At 35.1% G+C, this 17,465-nt stretch overlaps 1 protein-coding gene and 1 long non-coding RNA gene across 2 annotated transcripts; both read right to left on the reverse strand.

Annotated features, from left to right (window-relative positions):
* Window positions 1-5,232: 5,232 nt before the first annotated feature.
* LOC122148809 lies at window positions 5,233-7,112 on the reverse strand. Its single transcript, XR_006162628.1, has 2 exons — window positions 7,050-7,112; window positions 5,233-6,313 (listed from the first exon to the last, which is right to left on the reverse strand). It is a non-coding gene; the product is annotated as an uncharacterized LOC122148809 (long non-coding RNA).
* A 138-nt stretch (window positions 7,113-7,250) lies between these two features.
* Window positions 7,251-12,518, reverse strand: si:ch211-171h4.5 (Schwann cell myelin protein). Its single transcript, XM_042776483.1, has 8 exons — window positions 12,472-12,518; window positions 12,116-12,172; window positions 11,621-11,977; window positions 10,722-10,882; window positions 10,484-10,631; window positions 9,779-10,048; window positions 7,938-8,031; window positions 7,251-7,742 (listed from the first exon to the last, which is right to left on the reverse strand). Exons 2-8 carry the CDS (start codon window positions 12,159-12,161, stop codon window positions 7,703-7,705), a joined length of 1,116 nt encoding a protein of 371 aa, XP_042632417.1. The 5' UTR covers window positions 12,162-12,172; window positions 12,472-12,518; the 3' UTR covers window positions 7,251-7,702.
* Window positions 12,519-17,465: the final 4,947 nt, after the last annotated feature.

Genomic DNA, 17,465 nt, shown 5'->3' on the forward strand with positions numbered 1-17,465 from the left:
ACTAGTGAAAGGGTTCTCCTTTATAGTATGGGCCATGACACACAACTCTGAGTCACTCACATTCAGAAAAAAAAAAAAAGTAGACCTACACACCCCCTCTCACTTAACATATCTGTTTTTTTCTGAAGAACTCAATAGTTTTTGTTAATTCTGTCAACTTGATGCCACCAGACCCTTATGTTCCTAATTTTGGATTTCTATTTTAGGGTATAGTCTTTGTGCCACGTAAACAACCTTATGTTAAGCATCTCTGGTAACGTATGTAAAAGACACTATATCCAAGAGATGATGTTTTTTTTTATTATTATTATTATTTATCTCCGAATCTGATACTTACTACTTTGTTTCCATTATTAGACAGGTTATCTTTCATACACATGCAATATATACATACAAGACTACAGTCATATCAGATTACAGTTTGCCCAAGGGAAATGCCACAGAGATGATGGGCTGAGATAAGACACTTTTTTTTTTTGTTGTTGACAAATTAGTTGCAATTCATGACAGAACACAGACATAATATACTCACACACTAATCTAGAAGATCTGAAGCCCCCCTACCCACGTCTACCCACTGAGCATTTTCTCCACATTCATTCACTTGGCCTCCTCTGACACATCACGCTGTTATTTCCACTCAGACATCCAGCATGCACCGGTGTCCTCATGCCTGAATGTATATGTGCATTCCTTCCTCATTCATCTTTCATTTTTTCCATCACCCACTTATTCTTATGTCTTCTTTTTTTGTTTGGCTGCAAGGAAAAGAGAGACTTGTTTGATAAGAGAAATGACTGTTAACACTGTGTGGGGTCATATCCTGTACCTCTTCAGGAAGTGGTGAGAGTAGCCTAGAATCTTGTGGTCTAGTATATCCTTCTTAGTATGCAGTGATAGATTATGCGTACACAAGGGCTTTTCACACTTGAAATAGTTATCCCTGCTGGGTCATTCTAAACCCCAGGTAAACAGAATTATTTTGCTTCATGTTTCATACTTGTCATAGTTAACAATTAATCTTGAATATTCATAAACTGAGGTTTAGAGTTTTATTTGTGATGTCAGTGTCACGGATCGGATGAACGCAGCACGCCTGTTTACATAACGGCTCTAGTATTGCTCATCTTGTGTCAAATAGCTACCTGCACACAAGTTTTTTTTTTTTTTGAATGGGCTTTTCAAGCTAAAAAAGGTAACATTTCAGCTGTCTCTTTACTCCAAATGATGTGTTTTCCGCCACCATTTGACATTTTCCCCTGAAACGCCGAAACAACCGTTTATACAACGCGTCCGTCCGAACTAAGCGGCAACCTCCCGCTCTCTCTCGTGAAGCCAACACAGAAGTGACTTAAACTGGAATTGTCAGCTAGCTGCTAGAGGCTGGCTGCAAAAGGGAGTCAATCCCATAGACTCCCCATGTTAAAATGCCCAACTTTACAGAGAAAAAAACGTTTACAGCCTGATTTAAAAAATGATTTTGGTCTATATAGCTAATTTTGCCCTTCATGACAACTGAGGGGTGTGAATTTTTTTATAACTCATCCATTTAACTTATGCCGTTGAGCTAGGTGGGCGTGGCTTCAGCAACCAGCTCCTGCCTTTTTGCCCATTTTCTATTACCTGGGAGTGATGCGCTGCGAAGATGGTGATGGCCTGCTCCGCCCACTTTGAACTTCAAAAACACTCATCAGAAAACTACGGGTGACGTCACGGACACTACGTCCATGTACAAGGCTTCCGCTCAAGTGACTGATGCTAAACATATAGCTAGTCATAACATTCTAACATTTTTACAGATTATTCTACATTTTCCCATACACTATAAATGAATCATGGCTGACTGTGAATAGATCAGTTCTACAATACCGTCAGTTACTAAAAACATTTGCTCCTTTGCTGTGATGCATCCTCACGGTCAACGTCACACAACATAAAAAAAATAATAATAATCTGGAAGGCAGTGGAAATATTAATATTGTTTACTAATAGTGTGAAACGCTCTTCAACCCGGGGTTAAAGGGGTCAAATGACGTTGTTAAAAAGAACATTATTTTGTGTATTTGGTGTGTATTTTGTGTTTATTTGGTTTAAGGTAAAAAAAACCACATTATTTTCCACATAATGTACATTATTGTTGCTCCTCTATGCCCTGCCTTTTTGAAACGCGTCAATTTTTACAAAGCTCATCAGTCAGAAAAGCAAGGTGTGCTGTGATTGGCCAGCTATCCAGTGCGTTGTGATTGACCGAATGCCTCAAGTGTGTGGCGGAAATGTTACGCCCCTCACCATACTGTGATGCCGTCTCCCAGCACGACCAGACAATAAACAATAACAGCCGACATTGTAGTCTTCTCTCCCAGGATCAGGAAACAGCCCTCCATACAATGTGTTGCACACATCTGAATATTTGGGTCGAAATGTTCTGGAACAGTGTTGTAAATACAACTTAACCACTGATTTCTAGTTGTGTCCTCTTTTGGAAGGCCAAACAAAGTAGTTTTACTTTCACAACGAAACAGAGTCACACACGGCGGGCTTGAGTGAGTGGATGCCGACTAGAGTTAGTTGCAGCGAGCTGGACTCCGCTTTGTCCACGGTGAAAGCCAATCTGGTGATCCACAGCGCCAAGTTGATACATTTCCTCAGCTCTAGACATGACCAGGTGGATATCGACCTCTTTTGGAAGGCCAAACAAAATAGTTTTGCTTTCACAAGGAAACACACAGCTTCTCCACAACTTGGTGGTGGCGGCAATAGTGAGAATAAAAGTTACGCCTTCTTTCTTTGCGTGAACATTTTGGTGGTGTTATGCAAATCTTCCCACACCGTGACGTAGAGATGTGGGGGCGTGTTAGAATGAGGCGTTTTAGGAGGATGTGGTTGACGCTTGACTTTTATAAAGGATATCTCTTTGGATTTGAGACTTTAGTCTTTGCAACTTTACAGATCTTCTTCATGCACCAAGAGCTTGTAACACTCCAAAGATAAAGGAAAAATTGAAATAGCATCATATGATTCTTTTTGGTAATGTTGTTTGTTGTAATTGTAGGAGTGATGAAAAGTTGGAATTGATTAATTTGATGAGTATGTGTTCATGTCCAATAATGGATAATTGTGATAAAATAGTAATGGATTTGGTTGATCTCATGATGATGATCTCATCTTCTCCGATGCAACAGGTGGAAAGTCAATGGATGGAGAACACACCTTAGTGCCCTTCCCCCCCAAAAAAGTGTGGAAAAATGTTACTCACCACAGGAAATTCTTTGTCCAGGCGAACCATTTTTCCATTCTTCTGTAGCATCGGAAGATGCATCATATTTTTTGACACAGCAGCCTTGTCATAGAGCTGGGGCGGGGAGGTGGATTGTTAATGCTCAGTAGGCAGAAGTTCATTGTTTCATTTTGGGATGCATTTACACCAGAAGACATGCCACATTTAGACCAAGTGGGTGGATTCTTCGAGGTGTTTAAATTCCTAGAAGTAATGCATGCTCAAGCAGAAGCAACATCCTTTCCTCTATTAATGAACTGATCATTGAATCTGATACCAACTGATGAACTCCCCACTCTTTTTGCCTCTTTCAGTTTTTCCAACTTATGCAATATATATATATATATATATATATATATATATATATATATATATATATATATATATATATATATATATATATATATACCAATGTGTGTGTGTGTGTGTCTGTGTGTGTGTGTGTGTGTGTCTGTGTCTGTGTGTGCGTGTGCGTGTGTGTGTGTGTGTGTGTGTGTGTGTGAAAAGAGCCAAAAAAAGAGTCCATCATTTGTTTACTGGATTGAAGCAGATTTTAATGTGTTGATTACATCATCATGAGAAATCTGTTGTTTCACTGGAAGATAAAGTTATGATATTTTAATTAAAAATCATGTGGTCAAGGTATTATATTTTTGGTCACTAGACCAGGATACTGTGTTAAATGTTTTTTTTTTCTTTTGTGTATGTTTGGTTCTATTCTTTTGAACAAGGAAATATTATACGGAGGTAAAAGCATATAATTCCCACCAGGATGTGTTTCTCAGGCACTGGGCCAGGAGGAAGGGTTAAAATTACAGTCCAAAAAGTCCTAGATCTGTAATTAAAGGGGAATCCCAAAACAAATCACAAGGCGGTGGATTTCATAACTCACAGTCTTTACTGACCTAATCTCTTTTGTGGCCTACCACTGTTATGTTTGGCTAAACTACATTATTTCCCGTTGAGCAAAGTGAAATTGCGAAAAAAGTGAATGACCGAAATGTCCAGCTACTTATTGTAATATTTTGAATGATGTAGGCCAACATGCCCGGACGTGCTGGTTTTAGTCATAGCAGTCTACTATGACTGCATGTCTCACTACGGCCTTGCAAAAAGGACTTGCTCTCACACGCACATTTTTCGAGCATGATCCAAGCATCTGTCATCATCAGTGAGTCTGAACCAGGCTCTGATCATCTGTGACATCATCACAAAACTTTTCCTTTAGCGTGAGCACCATTGTTATTGTTCCATGACCCTTAACCCATTCACTGTTTTGTCTACTAAAAATGTTACACTTCCATTCATTTTTTCTTTTCTAAGAATAGATGTTTGGTCTAAAAAGCTGTGATTTAGATGTGTCAGCATAAGTTTATATATTTTCCTTCTTTTATGTATATGAATAGGAAAAACCTCCCAGCCCACTATAGTTAATAGTTTCCAGTTGTTTATATGATACCACAGCATATATGAATGCTTGATTCTGATTGGCTGGTGAACTACGACATTTCAAAGAGCTTTACAGCAAGCACAGTAAAAATAAAATAAATACATAAAACAAAGCAAATTTAATAAGAATTAAGTCCTACCCCCCCCTTATTTTTAATGTCTTTGAAATGCGCTCTTGAAAAACTTTTTCTTAACATAATGCATGTGATTTCTTCTTCGTCTTCCCATACCATGCCTTGTGCAATATTCAAACTTTTTTTTCAGATATCATCTGTTTCAAATTATGAGTCTAGTAGATGGAAATATACAAAGACGACCTCTTAAGTGCAATTCGCCCATCACTGTCTGTAAAATAATAACTTTCCTGTGATGCACAAACACACTGACATCATCAAAGAGCTGACAGGGGAGGGGAGTGTGACTTCTGTTTTCGTCACACCTCTGATCCGTTTGCCAATGACTGAACAGAATGTGAATGGGAGAGTGATTAAAGGAGTGACTAAAAGTGAGAGGAAAAATATTTATTCATTCATTTTTTTTTCAAAGTATTTATGAGTAGATCACATATCACATATCACATATCTTCAACCCAAGTAAAAAACACAAACATATTTGATACACAAATACAAGTTACTTATTATTGTCGTGGCGAAAGAAGAAGATAGATGCTTCTGTACTAAACCAGGAAATTTTGTAACCCAATGTCTGTATATATATATAAAATATAATATTTAATATATAATTCTATTTATATGATTTAACATGTATAGATGAAAAGCTTGTGTGGATATTATACACTATTGTTAAAAGGTTTAGGGGTCTGCAAGATTTTTAAATGTTTTTGAAAGAAGTCTCATGCTAATGGTGCATTTATTTGATCAAAATTACAGTAAAACAGCAAAATATTGTGAAATAATATTACTGTATAATATTATTAAATAATTAATTATAAAATTTATTCCTGTGATAACAAAGCAAATTTTCAGGAGTCATTATGCCAGTCTTCAGATTTTTTACTGAAAGCATTCTAATATGCTGATTTGGTGCTGAAGTAATATTTCTTATTATTTTTTTGTTGTTAAAATTATTTTGTTTATTAAAATTATCAATTATTATCAGTGTTGAAAACAGTTTTTTTTAAAGAACAACATTTATTTGAAATAGAAATCTTTTGTAACATTGTAAATGTACTTGTCGCTTTTGAACAATGTACTGCATCCTAGCTGAATAAAAGAATTAATTTCCCAGAGAGAGAGAGAGAGAGAGAGAGAGAGAGAGAGAAATCTTACTGACCCCGCAATTCATATGATACCAGTTCTGTCATTTAGATATGATTAATTATTTGGACTATTGTCATTTAGAGATATAAAACAAACAAAACAAACAACAACAACAAAAAAAAAAAAAAAAAAAAAAAAAACAGGGGAAAATGGCTTAAGACAAGCAGGCCTCAGGAGAGATTGGAAACACGTCTTCAACCTGAGCACCACAGTATTTTGTATTTAGCTAGATTCTAGGCCACAACTCCTACTTGGGTTTCCCAAAGTTTCTGTTTTCATAGTCATCTTCAGTTCTGCTGTCCTTTGTCTGCAGCAAAGAGAATACATCATATACACACATCACTCATTATAAAACACTGGTATACATTTTTAATAATATGCAATACAAATGCAAATATGCATTTAAATATGCCCCCCACCCCCCCACACACAAAAAAGATATTGTACAAAAAAAGATACAAAAAAGAAAATTTATGTTCGTTGCAAGGACATTTTTGTACATATTTGAGTGCAAAAGTTAAAATAACATCAGGATGTGACAAATTATGATATTTTGGCATTGTGTCATCACAATTCGTGTGAAATCAGGACAAATTTCCCCCCTCTATCTTGCAAGAACACACTCCAATGCAATTTTTTTTTGCACATGCAGCACGTCAGCAGAGCAGTGATCAGCCTATCAGAGTTTAATATGCTTGCACAACTCCTGTTTTCTGAGAAATAATTATTATCTACTTCCTGTCTCAGGAAATTGATTACCACTCAGCCAGTTGATTTATAGTTGATTGAATTATGTCATGGAAAAAGCCCCATAGTATCTAAATACAACTTACATGGAAAAGAAATACAACTGTGTTCAGTGCATCTTTCAAAGTTCACTTGCATGCCAAGATGCACAAGCAAGTTCAAATAGAAGAATGTTGTTTTTCTTTGTGTGTATTTTAACAAAACAACCTTTAATACTAAACTTTTGGAAATGTATTTCTACATATTGACTTAATATGTAATATGAACAGAGCAAAAATGTATATGAGAACACTGACCTGTATTACATTGTACACAGAGTCACTGGTCCTGTGGAGGGTGTCGTAGTTGGTGGTTGGTCGTAGAAGTTGTTAAGGCGTATAAGTGTAAAAGAGAAATATAAATGTGAGAATTTTTGAATGTGAAATATTGTGTTTTTTCTATATATTATTTTTGATAATAAATCTTGCACACCCCAGTTTGTTCTCTACGAATTTGCTTGAAAGCAAAGTTTGTGCTATGATATTCTGTTTTAGTCAGGACCTCTTAAGTCAAAGAGAAAACCTTAGACAAACCTTTAACTTCAACTTTATTGGCATGATTGCAAAGTTACATTTGGCGGTATGGCTCTGTTCTAAATTTCCTGTCCTTTACATGAGCTCCATGAAGGCTAAGACAAGCAAATGGCAGCAGATTTAGGGGCAACCCTCCCATTTTAAGAATAGGAGAGCAGCACAAAAATTCCCAGAGAACAGCATGCAAGGAAGGAGCAAAGCAAGCTGACCAAAGCTGCATTTAAGTAAGGCGCCCTGTTTAAGAGTGGATAGGAATTGGATCAGCTGATAGGGGCTGGGTTTGAATTTTCCAATCAGCTGATATAGCGGAGCTTGACAACAAAGCCTGTCTGAACTAACACAGAATGCTTGATTTATCAGTTATCTGCTTATATGATTTATGCTGGTGTCACACTTACCTGAAGTCTTTTTAACAGGCTGAAAAAAGAAGAAAAAATAATAATTATAATAGGCATATAAATTAAGTAGCAATTAAAGCATTATGTCTGAAGGAAATAAATGTCTGTACATTGCAGCTGATCTTCTTACACTGAATTACGTATAAAAACAGGATGAACTCCACATTATGAATGCCAAACATCTTGTTGTTTGTAATCACTTCTCAAAACCCACCTTTTGTATTTGACCAAATCCACTGCAGTAATAAGAATTAAGAAAAAAGTCAGAAGTCCACATATAATGTACAATGCAATGGAGCACTGGCAACCTGAATCAGACAGAAACAGAAGGAAAAGGCTGTAGCTCATTTTATGTCACTATATTATGATACATATTATGAAATTTACTTGCATACCAGAACACCCAAGAAGATACAGTACATAACTCAAGTTCACATAAAACACATTGGCTTCCACATTGCAGTTACAATGGTCTGAGAATGAACATTCAGAAGCTTAGCGAGTTTACACATCAACTAATTGCCCACTGATACTCTAACGAATGTATTTTGATGTGGTTTTGAAGTACTTTCTGATTTAATAGCTTGTTTACGCCAGGAACTGACGGTATGTCCAGTTACTGCCCCTATGCAGCCACATCAACACAGCCACCAATTTTTCCAAAGAGTCTGTCTGCCATGAATCACCTTCATCATTAGTCAAGCATAGATTAAATCACTGGACCAAAGTGATTATGGGTCAATGACACATAAAGATGTCCAAGATGATGAAAAGAAAACATACAGTAAGCTCCTGAAAAAAAAAAAAAAAAAAAAAAAAATATATATATATATATATATATATATATATATATAGAAGAAGATGGAAGACGCTACAATCTTTGCAAGGACTCAAATGAATCATTGTAAATCATTTTTAATAGCTTAAATGAACTGGACTTCCCGTGCTTCAAACGAGAAAGAGAAGCATGGCTAAGTATATTTAATTATATACTTAAAGGAATACTCCATCCCAAAATGAAAATTTTGTCATTAATTACTTACCCCCATGTCATTCCAAACCCGTAAAAACTTTGTTCGTCTTAGGAACACAATTTAAGATATTTTGGATGAAAACAGGGAGGCTTGAGACTTTCCCATAGACTGCCAAATAAATAACAGTGTCCAGGTCCAGGAAAGTATGAGAAGCATCGTCAGAATAGTCCATCCGCCATCAGTGATTCAACCGTAACGTTATGAAGCGACAAAAATACTTTTTGTACACAAAGAAAACAAAAATAACAACTTTATTCAACAATTCCTCTCCTCTGTGTCTCTCCAAATCAGCGTAGCACCATTTTGGCAATTCTGAGCTGTACGCAGGCGACTTACGCTCTTCTGTGTCAGCCATGCCACAAGGATACGTTTATACGTGTATTTATGCTTTGGTTTGAAAGATAACAGCGCGTCGGCGCAGCGTGGCTGACACATAAGCGCGTACGCCATTTGCGTACTGCTCAGAATTGCCAAAATGGTGCTACGCTGATTTGGAGAGACACAGAGGAGAGGAATTGTTGAATAAAGTCATTATTTTTGTTTTCTTTGTGTACAAAAAGTATTCTCGTCGCTTCATAACGTTACGGTTGAATCACTGATGGGAGATGAACTATTCTGACGATGCTTTTCATACTTTCCTGGACCTTGACACTGTTATTTACTTGGCAGTCTATGGGACAGTCTCAAACCTCCCTGTTTTCATCCAAAATATCTTAAATTGTGTTCCGAATACGAACAAAGCTTTTACAGGTTTGGAACGACATGGGGGTAAGTAATTAATGACAAAATTTTCATTTTGGGATGGAGTAACCCTTTAAGTACTTAGTATATGAGCTAAGCTAAGTATAAGAGCTAAGCTGAGTATAAGTTAAGTATATTTAATTAATACTTCAGATCGCTCAGTTTTATCACGCTACACTACTACTCACTGAAAAAAAGTTTCTTGTTGAAAAGAGCTAGCCTACTGAAAAAAAGTGTAAAGTTAATGTATTAAAGTTTCTGCTAACAAAAAGATATTTACTATTTATGCCCACAGCGACAGGCCTTGATTGGTCGGTCCCGTAGTTGTTGTAGACCTTGCAGACATACAGACCCTGAACGGTACTTCTGGCTATCAATGTTAGAGTCTGTCCTTGATTCTGTAACTCTAGCTTTCCAATTCCACTGTCTTTGTACCACTCATAGCGCTGAACTGCAGGGTTGGCATCACTATGACAGCTCAGCACCACCACACTGCCTTCAGACACTGGATCCGATGGACTGACCAGGGCTATGGTGTTTCTGGGAGCATCTGAAAGAGAAGTTTGACAAGTTTCCTTTAATGGTACACAATACTTGCTTAGACACTTTCATACAATGGGGTCCAAAAGTCCAGCAGATTTTCTTTGGATCATTCTCGAATCATGCTGAATATCATTATCAGGTTTTACACAAACACAAAAAGTAAAGACATTACGAAATGCATGGTAACTTTTAAATTAAACTTTTCATTCAAATTGCTATTCTGGTATTATTTTTATTAAATTGAATTGAATTAAATAAAATGAATACAAAAAGCTGTAGCTTACTGTATGTACTTTTGGACCCCATCATTTGTCAAAATGTTAAAAACAGAATGCATTTTTGTTTGTGAGTAATACAGCAGAGTACTTGTATTATAATATTCACTCATAAATAGAAATTGATTTTATGCTTTATGATTGCTTTCTTTCTCTGTTTCACATACACAACACTCTTAAGGTAACGCTGGTTTCAGCTGGTCTTTTGGCACCCTGAGAGTACAAAACAGAGCAGGAGATATTCAGGTGGTCAATTAGAGGAATCGCATTGAACATCTGAGATGAGGCCAACAGTGTCTGTCCAAATTCATCCTCCTTAAGAAAAATACAAGGATTTTATTACATTTCAGGATACAGAACTGTGTAGTTTACAAACATCACGATTTGCCTCATGCTACATTCCACCTGTAGGGCTGGTGTGAGCTGTTCTCCTAGCTGTGGGTTCCACTGCATCCAAGGTTGGATTGAGGGACATGCGATCACAGTGGAGCAGGTCAGTGTTAACCTGGTGCCCTCTAGAACTTCCATCCCCTGAACATATGAGCTCAAGATAGGCGGGGGAACATCTTATAATTGAGAAGAGAGTAAACATTGCATTAGTGTGTCCCCCAGACCCATACAGCAATAAATAAATGCAAAATGTACTTCAAGGGTCATAAAAATACATTTCCGATCTTAAAATTTTGGGTAAATACAAAATATTTTCTGCAATATATTTTGAAATACATATATTTAAAAATGTATGTATACATTTACCTATATTTTTCCCATCATTTACCCTTATACATGTACCTCTCTCTCTCTCTCTCTCTCTCTCTCTCTCTCTCTCTATATATATATATTTCTTTTGGTTAATGGAACCTGTGACTGCATGATGTTCACACTGCACAGTCTTTTCACACTGACAATTATTTTTTTCCTCTTAGGAAACATGTAAGCATGTCCTGTAGCTTCTGAAGATCAGTACTAAGTGAATTTTTTATTTTTTTTTATATATATATTTAAACAAAATAAGAAAAATTGCATCATGTTTGAACCTGAACATCTTTTATGTAAAATATGTTATTCAGGACAGTACTAAATATAAAATAACATGCATTTTGATCCCTCTTATTTTGGTAAAATAATTCATATTTTGCATATTCTGCAAGGTATATGTATACTTGACCACAACATCACAACATACAGTATAGCCAAAATACATGTAAAAGTAACTACAACTTACTGAAAATATATAGATGCAAATATAAATATAGTTCCCATGATTTGTATATTTTGTATATTTTGAAAATAAGTATTCCAACCTTTATGGACTGTGATGTTTACTCCTTGCTGAAATGTGTACATGAGAGGTTCAGGACCCTGAAGTCTGAAGAAAAATGTTTCACTGAATCCATCAGGAAAGTTGTGAAACACAGTGGTGCAATTTTTATCTAAGATGTTGCCAATCACATTTCCTTTTAGAAGAGACACTGTTTTTTCTGAGCTAAGCACGTTTGGCCCATCAATGCTTGTTTTTTTCCAAATTGCCTCTACCGATTTGTTTAGGTACTGTTTGAATGACTCGGGGATCTCAAACTGACATGGAATTTGAACACAGAAGCCACTTATCGCATCTATTTTCTTAGGCATCTTAATTTCCCATTTGTCGCTGGCAGCACCTGCATACATCAAAACACAAAGGGCACATTCTACATTCCTCATAACACTCGAGAAACTCATATATTCAGTATTTGTTCATGGATTAATTTAGAACTGATATTTCAAACCTAACAGATCAACAAAAGCAAGTCTCTCACCTCTGAACATCCAGATTATGACAACCAGGACTTTGAGTCCACTCATACTGCTGAGATCTGGATAAAATAAAGGATCACTTATAGTCAAGTAAACAGATGTGACTTTGTAGGATGTTATATCCTCTGTTGGCATTTTGGCATTGTTTTGGCTAATAATCAATTGCTACTATATAACTGCAAAATATTTTTTTTAATGTACAGAAAAAAGACGCACATACTTAAATGCATAAGCATTTGTGTAGACATGTAGCACACATAGATTGTAGAGGAACACGGAATATAAAAAAATAATGAAATTATTAATACTAGACTACTGAATATTTGGTTTATAATCATAAATAACAAAAAAGTTTTACCTGATGTGGAGCTGTCAGAAGTTCACTTCACAACTTAACAAATGAAATAAAAGAGGAACACTGGAAACACTGGAGTTTCATCAGCAGTTAAGTAAAAAAAAAGAGAAAACTATTACAAAATACATTTCTTCTTTTAAAGGTCAAATGTGATTTAAAAGGGATTTTATATAAATATACCTAATCTGGTGTTCAGTCTGAGGCCTTTTAAGGCAAGACACCACAGGTGAACAGCGTAAAAAACTACTATGGATATCACCACACTTTCTCAGTTGATAAACACAGTAGGCTACATGTATTTGCACAGTTTTGCATTACAAGTTTTCTCAAAAGTTATGTTGAAGTATGAAAATGATCTAATCAGGTATGTGTAAGTTTGCATACATTTTTATATAACAGAAATCTGAACATTAGATAAAGTTAGGTTCAGAATTGTTTTTTCTTTTTGTTGATAGGTTAGATTTATATGTTTTTACATTGGGGATATTGTATATATCTTCTTCTTTTTTTGTTACTCTACAAATCAGAAAATACTGTCAAATAAAATATTTAAATCAGGTGAATGATATACAAACAAACCCCCTGTAAAAAAAACTTCAGAATATAGATAGGAATAAAACTGGAAGGTCTGGTATGTAAGTGCTAATGATGTGGAGATTTCTGGCTCATTTTGACGGCCTTTAAAGATAGTAATTGATTCAAGTAGAATCAAGTATTCCATAGAGTTGTGTAATGTACAGTTAAGTATTCACATGTAAACACAGCACATTTTCTATACACCATATACATATGCTTTCCTGCTTATAATCTTGTTGCTGTACTTTTACTTCAACATATCAAATGCATTTTTTTGTTTTCTTTTTGAATAGTTTTTTTTGTACCCATATTTTCTTGACATTGAGCTTAAACTGTAAGGACATCAATTTTTCAAACAAATTTTCAAGCTTCACTGTAATAAAACAATTTCCTTTATTATTATTATTATTATTGTATTACTAGTCTTAACTTTCAGGATATCATAGCTTAATTTGACTTTTTTTTTCATTTACGTTATTATTTCACATTGCGAAAATAAATTTATTTTGTCCTTAAACCATTTAACTATCTATTATCTTCCACATTTTTCTGATTGTCAGACCTTTTTTTTGTTCTGTAATACTGTATCTCAACATTAGGTGGCAGCACAGACTCTTTTTAAATGAGTTAAAAAGATGAAACCACCCATACAGTCTATGGCAGGGATAGGCAACGTAGGTCATGGAGTGCCACTGTCCTGCACAGTTTAGCTATTCAATGTCTTTTTTTTCAGGGTTGGAGCTAAACTCTGCACGACATCGGCACTCCAGGATCGACGTTGCCTACCCATGGTCTATGGAAACCACTTTCACCAAAAACAAATTCAATTCAAGTATATTTTTATAGCACTTTTTACGATGCAAATCATTGCAAAGCAACTTCACAGAAAATTAAGTTTCTACAAATATTTAGTAGTAGCTTATCAGTGGTGACTGTCAGTTTATGTGCGTATGGCAGAAAAATCAAACACTATTAAACACTATTAACAGCAATTATTATATGATGCAATCAAACTTATAGCAAAATTTGGTAGTTCTGTATGTTGTTTCAGGATAAGCATCATCTGAGGTCCTCTGAGGGGTTGGCATCATCTCTTCTCAGGTGTTCTGGATCCAGACTGAAGCTTGTGTAAATCCTAGTTACAAAACAGAGAAACAAATAGAGACATAATTAGCATTGCTGTTGTTCCAACCAAGTAAAATTAATTAGTTTAACCCAGTCTAAAGAATAATAATGCACATCTGATCAGATATAACTGCAGTCCAAAATTATGAGATGCATTATTTGAATGCTTGGCAAAAGAGATGTGTTTTTAATCTAGATTTAAACAGAGAGAGTGTTTCTGGACCCCGTACATTATCAGGGAGGCTATTCCAGAGTTTGGGTGCAAAAAACCTATACCTCCTTTAGTGGACTTTGCTATCCTAGGTACTATCAAAAGTCCAGCGTTTTGTGACCTTAGGGAGCGTGATGGGTTGTAGCGTGGTAGAAGACTAGTAAAAGGTATGCAGGAGGTAAACCATTAAGGGCCTTATAAGTAAGTAATAATATTTTGTAACTGATACGGAACTTAATAGGTAGCCAGTGCAGAGACTGTAAGATTGGGGTAATATGATCATATTTTCTTGACCTGGTAAGGACTCTAGCCGCTGCATTTTGGACTACCTGTAGCTTGTTTACTGAAGATGCAGGACTACCACCTAGCAGTGCATTACAATAGTCCAGTCTAGAGGTCATGAATGCATGAACTAGCTTTTCTGCATCAGAAACAGGTAACGTTTCATAGCTTGGCAATGTTTCTAAGAAGGAAGAATGCTGTTTTTGTAACATGGGAAATATGATTTTCAAAAGACAAGTTGCTGTCTAATATAACACCCAGATTTTTGACTGTAGAGGAAGTAACAGTACATCAGTCTAGTTGAAAATTGTAATCTACAAGATTCTGTGTACTGTTTTTTGGTCCAATAAGTAATATCTCTGTCTTATCCGAATTTAATAGGAGAAAATTATTGGTCATCCAATCTTTTACATTTTAACACACTCTGTTAGCTTAGATAATTTAGAAATTTCATCTGGTCTTGTTAAGATATACAGTACAGACCAAAAGTTTGGAAACATTACTATTTTTAATGTTTTTGAAAGAAGTTTCTTCTGCTCATCAAGCCTGCATTTATTTGATCAAAAATACAGAAAAAAATGTAATATTGTGATATATTATTACAATTTAAAATAATTGTTTTTAAATTTATTATACTTTAAATTATCATTTATTTCTGTGATGCAAAGCTAAATTTTTTGGATCATTATCACATGATCTTTTAGAAATCATTTTAATATGATGATTCATTATCAAAGTTGGAAACAGTTTTGCTGCTTAATATTTTTTCAGAACATGTGATACTTTTTTTAGGATACTTTGATGAATAAAAAGTAAAAAAAAAAAAGAAAAGAAGCTATGTTTTTAAAATATAAATATTTTGTAATAACAATATACACTACTGGTCAGTAATTTGGGGTCAGTAATTTTTTTTCTTTCTTTTTTTTAAATAAAATCAATACTTTTATTCAGCAAGGATGTGTTAAATTGATAAAAAGTGATAGTAAAGAAAATATATTATTAGAATATATATTATTAGAATTTCTTTTTTTATTTTGAATAAATGCAGTTCTTTTTAACCTTTTATTCATCAAATATATTAGACAGCAGAACTGTTTCCAACACTCATAATAAATCAGAATATTAGAATGATTTCTAAATGATCCTGTGATAGACTGGATGTTACATGTGACACTGAAGGCTGGAGTAATGATGCTGAAAATTCAGCTTTGCATCACAGGAATAAATTATTTTTTTAAAGTATATTCAAATAGAAAACTATTATTTTAAGTTGTAATAATATTTCACAATATTACTGTTTTTTTCTGTATTTTTGATAAAATAAATGCAGGCTTGATGAGCAGAAGAGACTTCTTTCAAAAACATTAAAAATAGTAATGTTTCCAAACTTTTGGTCTGTACTATAAATCAAATTTTTGTTGGTATTATAGTTGTATGTATTGCTGTATTTTCTAACAATATTACCGAGGGGCAACATGTATATTGAAAATAGCAGAGGACCTAGGACAGATCCTTGTGGCACTCCATATTTTACTGGTGATAAATGAGATGATTTAAATAAAAAAAAGTGGTAGCGATTGGACAGGTAGGATCTAAACCATCTTAAAGCCTTTCCTTGAATATCTGTATAGTTTTGTAATCAATCTATGAGTATGTCGTGATCTATGGTGTCGAACATTTTTTTTTTTTTTGCAGGAAGGAGCACAATTGAGCAGACACAACTTTTTCTAAAATTTTAGACATAAATGGAAGATTTGAAATGGGTCTTTAATTTGCCAGTTCACTAGGATCTAGTTGTGGTTTCTTAATAAGAGGCTTAATAACCACCAGCTTGAATGGTTTTGGGACGTGACCTAAAGATAACGACGAGTTAATAATATTGAGAAGCGGTTCTTCTGCTACATGTAACAACTCTTTCAGTAATTTAGTTGGTACAGGATCTAATAAATACGCTGTTGGTTTAGATGCAGTGATAAGTTTATTTAGCTCTTCCTGTCCTATAGTTGTAAAGCACTGCAGTTTATCTTTGGGTGCGATGGATGAAACTGAAGTATTGGATGCTGTAGAATCTACATTTGTTATTGTATTTCTGATGTTATCTATTTTATCAGTGAAGAAATTCATAAAGTCATTACTATTTAACTGTGAGGGAATATTTAGATTGGGTGGCGTCTGGTTATTTGTTAATCTAGCTACTGTGCCAAATAAAAACATTGGATTGCTTTGGTTATTTTCTATGAGTTTGTGCATACTGTATGTTCGGCCCTGGCAGTTTTTAGAGCCTGTCTATAGCTGGACATACTGTTTTTCCACGCAATTCTAAAAACTTTTTTTCAGAAGTTTTTCTCCATTTGCGCTCAAGACTACAAGTTTCTTTCTTGAGAGAGTGGGTATTACTGTTATACCATGGCACAGTACTTTTCATCTAACCTTTTTCAATTTGATGGGGGCAACAGCTTCTATTGTATTAGAGAAGATAGTGCCCATGTTGCCAGTCATTTTGTCTAGTTCATGTGTATTTATGGGGACACAGTGCAGTTGAGATAAATCAGACAGGTTATTTGCGAATCTGTCTTTGGTGGCTGGAACAATAGTTCTGCCCGGACGATAATGCAGAGCCATATAGTTAACATCAGTAATACACAGAACAGAATGCACAATACAAGGAAATGGTCAGTAACATCGTCACTTTGAGGTACGATATCTATATCAGTAAAATCGATTCCATGCAATATAATCACATCCAGCGTATGATTAAAACGACGATTGGGCCCGGTGACAATTTGCTTGACTCCAAAACAGT

The sequence above is a fragment of the Cyprinus carpio genome, chromosome A19 (genome assembly GCF_018340385.1).
Source record: "Cyprinus carpio isolate SPL01 chromosome A19, ASM1834038v1, whole genome shotgun sequence".
In the NCBI taxonomy this organism is placed as follows: Eukaryota; Metazoa; Chordata; class Actinopteri; order Cypriniformes; family Cyprinidae; genus Cyprinus; species Cyprinus carpio.

Excerpts from the sequence above, each read along its gene's own strand:
- si:ch211-171h4.5 (XM_042776483.1), bottom strand. The coding sequence starts at position 12,161 with ATGAGTGGACTCAAAGTCCTGGTTGTCATAATCTGGATGTTCAGAG. Across the intron at positions 10,632-10,721 it reads AGCTCACACCAGCCCTACAG|GAGGATGAATTTGGACAGAC; the intron begins GTGGAATGTAGC and ends ATTTTTCTTAAG. Across the intron at positions 10,049-10,483 it reads CGTTACCTTAAGAGTGTTGT|ATGCTCCCAGAAACACCATA; the intron begins GTATGTGAAACA and ends CTTCTCTTTCAG.